At 42.4% G+C, this 2,478-nt stretch overlaps 1 protein-coding gene across 1 annotated transcript in view; it reads left to right on the top strand.

Annotated features, from left to right (window-relative positions):
* Positions 1-1,876, top strand: part of LOC106536264 (endophilin-A1) — a 9,460-nt gene extending 7,584 nt beyond the window's left edge. The window contains exon 9 of the mRNA XM_014033470.1: positions 467-1,876. Coding sequence (XP_013888924.1) covers positions 467-663 — 197 coding nt within the window. The 3' untranslated portion in view covers positions 664-1,876. The remainder of the gene's footprint in view (positions 1-466) is intronic.
* Positions 1,877-2,478: the final 602 nt, after the last annotated feature.

The raw sequence follows: 2,478 nt of genomic DNA on the forward strand, positions 1-2,478 counted from the left end.
GACTTCAGGTCTGGTTTAGATCATTATTATTTATAAATTTTATATTTTTCTGTTATAAATCTGCTGCTTAACATGATTGTTGAATGAAATTAACAATTATTAATTTATTGTAAAAACATGACAGATAATCTGTGAAACAGATCTGGTTCAGCTGCTGTTTATCTATTAGTTTCTATGGAGGCTGTGAGCTGTTGGCCTGTTTGGTCTGTTTCTGCTCCTCCATGCTGTCACAGACACTACCAGTGGACGGTATAGGCGGGGCTCAGTCTAGTGGTCTATATATTTAAGTCTACGGTCCCGCCCTTTTTAAGATTCTGTTGAGTCAGCAAGAGCAAATATTGTTAAGTCCCGCCCCCCTTTATGATTCTGTTGCATCAAGAGGAAGTCTCGCCCTTTTTATGATTCTGATGAGCCAGAGTAAGTGAGACAACTTTGTTTCTGACATTTTGTTTCTGTTTTCTCACAGCWCCGATGGATCAGCCATGCTGTCGAGCGCTCTACGACTTCGAGCCGGAGAACGAAGGCGAGCTGGGCTTCAAGGAAGGCGACATCATCACCCTGACCAATCAGATCGATGAAAACTGGTACGAGGGCATGATCAACGGCCAGTCGGGGTTCTTCCCCATCAACTACGTGGATATCCTGGTGCCGCTCCCGCATTAATTTCCACCAGCTGCTCGATGCTTGTCCCGTCTCGACCAATTCAGACACCCGGAAAACAGCCTGTATTTGCAGAAACAACRAACCACACCCTCTTTCTACTTCTTCTTCTGTGCTTCTGTGTGATTCTGCTTTCACGAAAACGGACCWAAATCGAGAGTGGCTCCGGACAACACAAGACTTTATAGAGCTAGAAGGAGCAGAGGAGGGTTGTGAAGCGAGAGACACGGTAAGAAGGACTGAGAGAAACGAGAAGATGACCAGGTGATCGTGTTTCGGAGCCTGGTGCTCAGCCTGGCAGCCCTGGACACCGACGAGGCTCTGCAGACTTCAAAACAAGGCACAGTGTTTACGTATGTATGTGCATGTCTGTACKTGTGTTTCAGCCTGTTCGTACTCTTATAATGAAGCCAACACATTCCTGCTTGACACACAGATGATGGCTTTCTTCTTACTTCCTCTTGAGGTTTCTGTCTTTTCTACCTTGCCTTTTTGTGCTTTCCTTCGTTCCTACATTTTTCAGCAACCGTCACAGTTGGCCCTACTTTCTATCCGCCTCTGTCCTTTCTTTCTACCGTTTGTTGGCTAGCACTGCCTTTTAGCATGGCTCCATACTCTACAGAGACGACCGTCTCATATTCCAGAGCTACAGGTGGCCGTCGGACCTCCCTGTTATTGAGAATATCTTGTCTTCGTTCTAGCTCTTCTTGTTACGAACTCTGCTTTTCACAGAGTGTGCGTACGATTTCAGTTCAGTGGTTGGATGCATGACATGGCCACATTAAAGGTGATTAGACGCCAGGGACATTAAGCTTTCAGGAGYGTGTCTGGAATCAAGCTGTACTTGTAATAAGTTGTTTTCCAGGGTGAAGTCACTTGTTTTGAACCCTTTTTTATTGAACTGAAYGTTTAAGAGGGGTTTAAAAGCTTGTTGTGTGCCCCACAACCATCAGCTAGAACAAAAAGCAAACAGCAGTTTGAGTACACAATGAGGTAAAGAAACTAATTTAAGATGGTATATGTTCACAGTTTGAAGAGTGCRAAGTGGATAGCAGTTGGATGATTTACAAATATTTTAACAACCTTTTCTGTTACAACACTAATAAGAACCTGTTTTTATGCTTTATTGATCACTGCCATTCACAGTTTGAAAGATCCCATCAAAAACAAATTCAACAAATGTTGATGTTTTTATACGAAATCGATTAAAAAAAATCTGACATTATTATAATCTTGGAAAGTTGATGGCTCCTTTAGTATACCAGAACCCAGCTTTACTTATCCACACATTCCACCAAATWTAGGCTTGTCAAACCAACAAACTTTGGCTGTGATGTTAGTCAAGCCTTTTATTGGGCATCTGTTGGTTTGACTTCTTTAATGTCAGCATTTTCATCAAAGCCAACCAGGACTACATTTTTATCTTTCAAGGAAGACCAAACGAGTGAGAACACACTATTTCCATAGAACATCCTGGAACTGTGGTTCTTAAACCTGTATTTACACAAGCTTCCTCTAATGGCGCACCCAAAATAATTAAATTACCTGATTTACAAGTTTGGCTAACAGCTCATACTCCCTTTCCACAGGACTGAGACCACACAGGGTTCGATGAGCACTCCATGATCTCTGAGGTCTTCCAGGGATTCCTGATCTTTCAGTAAACGCCATGTTCTCTGTGGTCTAAATCAAGTTTTGAACTGTTGCTGTTGGTCTCAACAAATGCTTAACAATCAAGGTCACCCAAAGATCTTGTACGACTCCATGAAAATTCTGGAAATTWAATTTTTAGTCTCTCAACTAGTGCTCAAGGATCTG

This window comes from Austrofundulus limnaeus, unplaced genomic scaffold, assembly GCF_001266775.1.
Source record: "Austrofundulus limnaeus strain Quisiro unplaced genomic scaffold, Austrofundulus_limnaeus-1.0 Scaffold1750, whole genome shotgun sequence".
NCBI classification, from domain to species: Eukaryota; Metazoa; Chordata; class Actinopteri; order Cyprinodontiformes; family Rivulidae; genus Austrofundulus; species Austrofundulus limnaeus.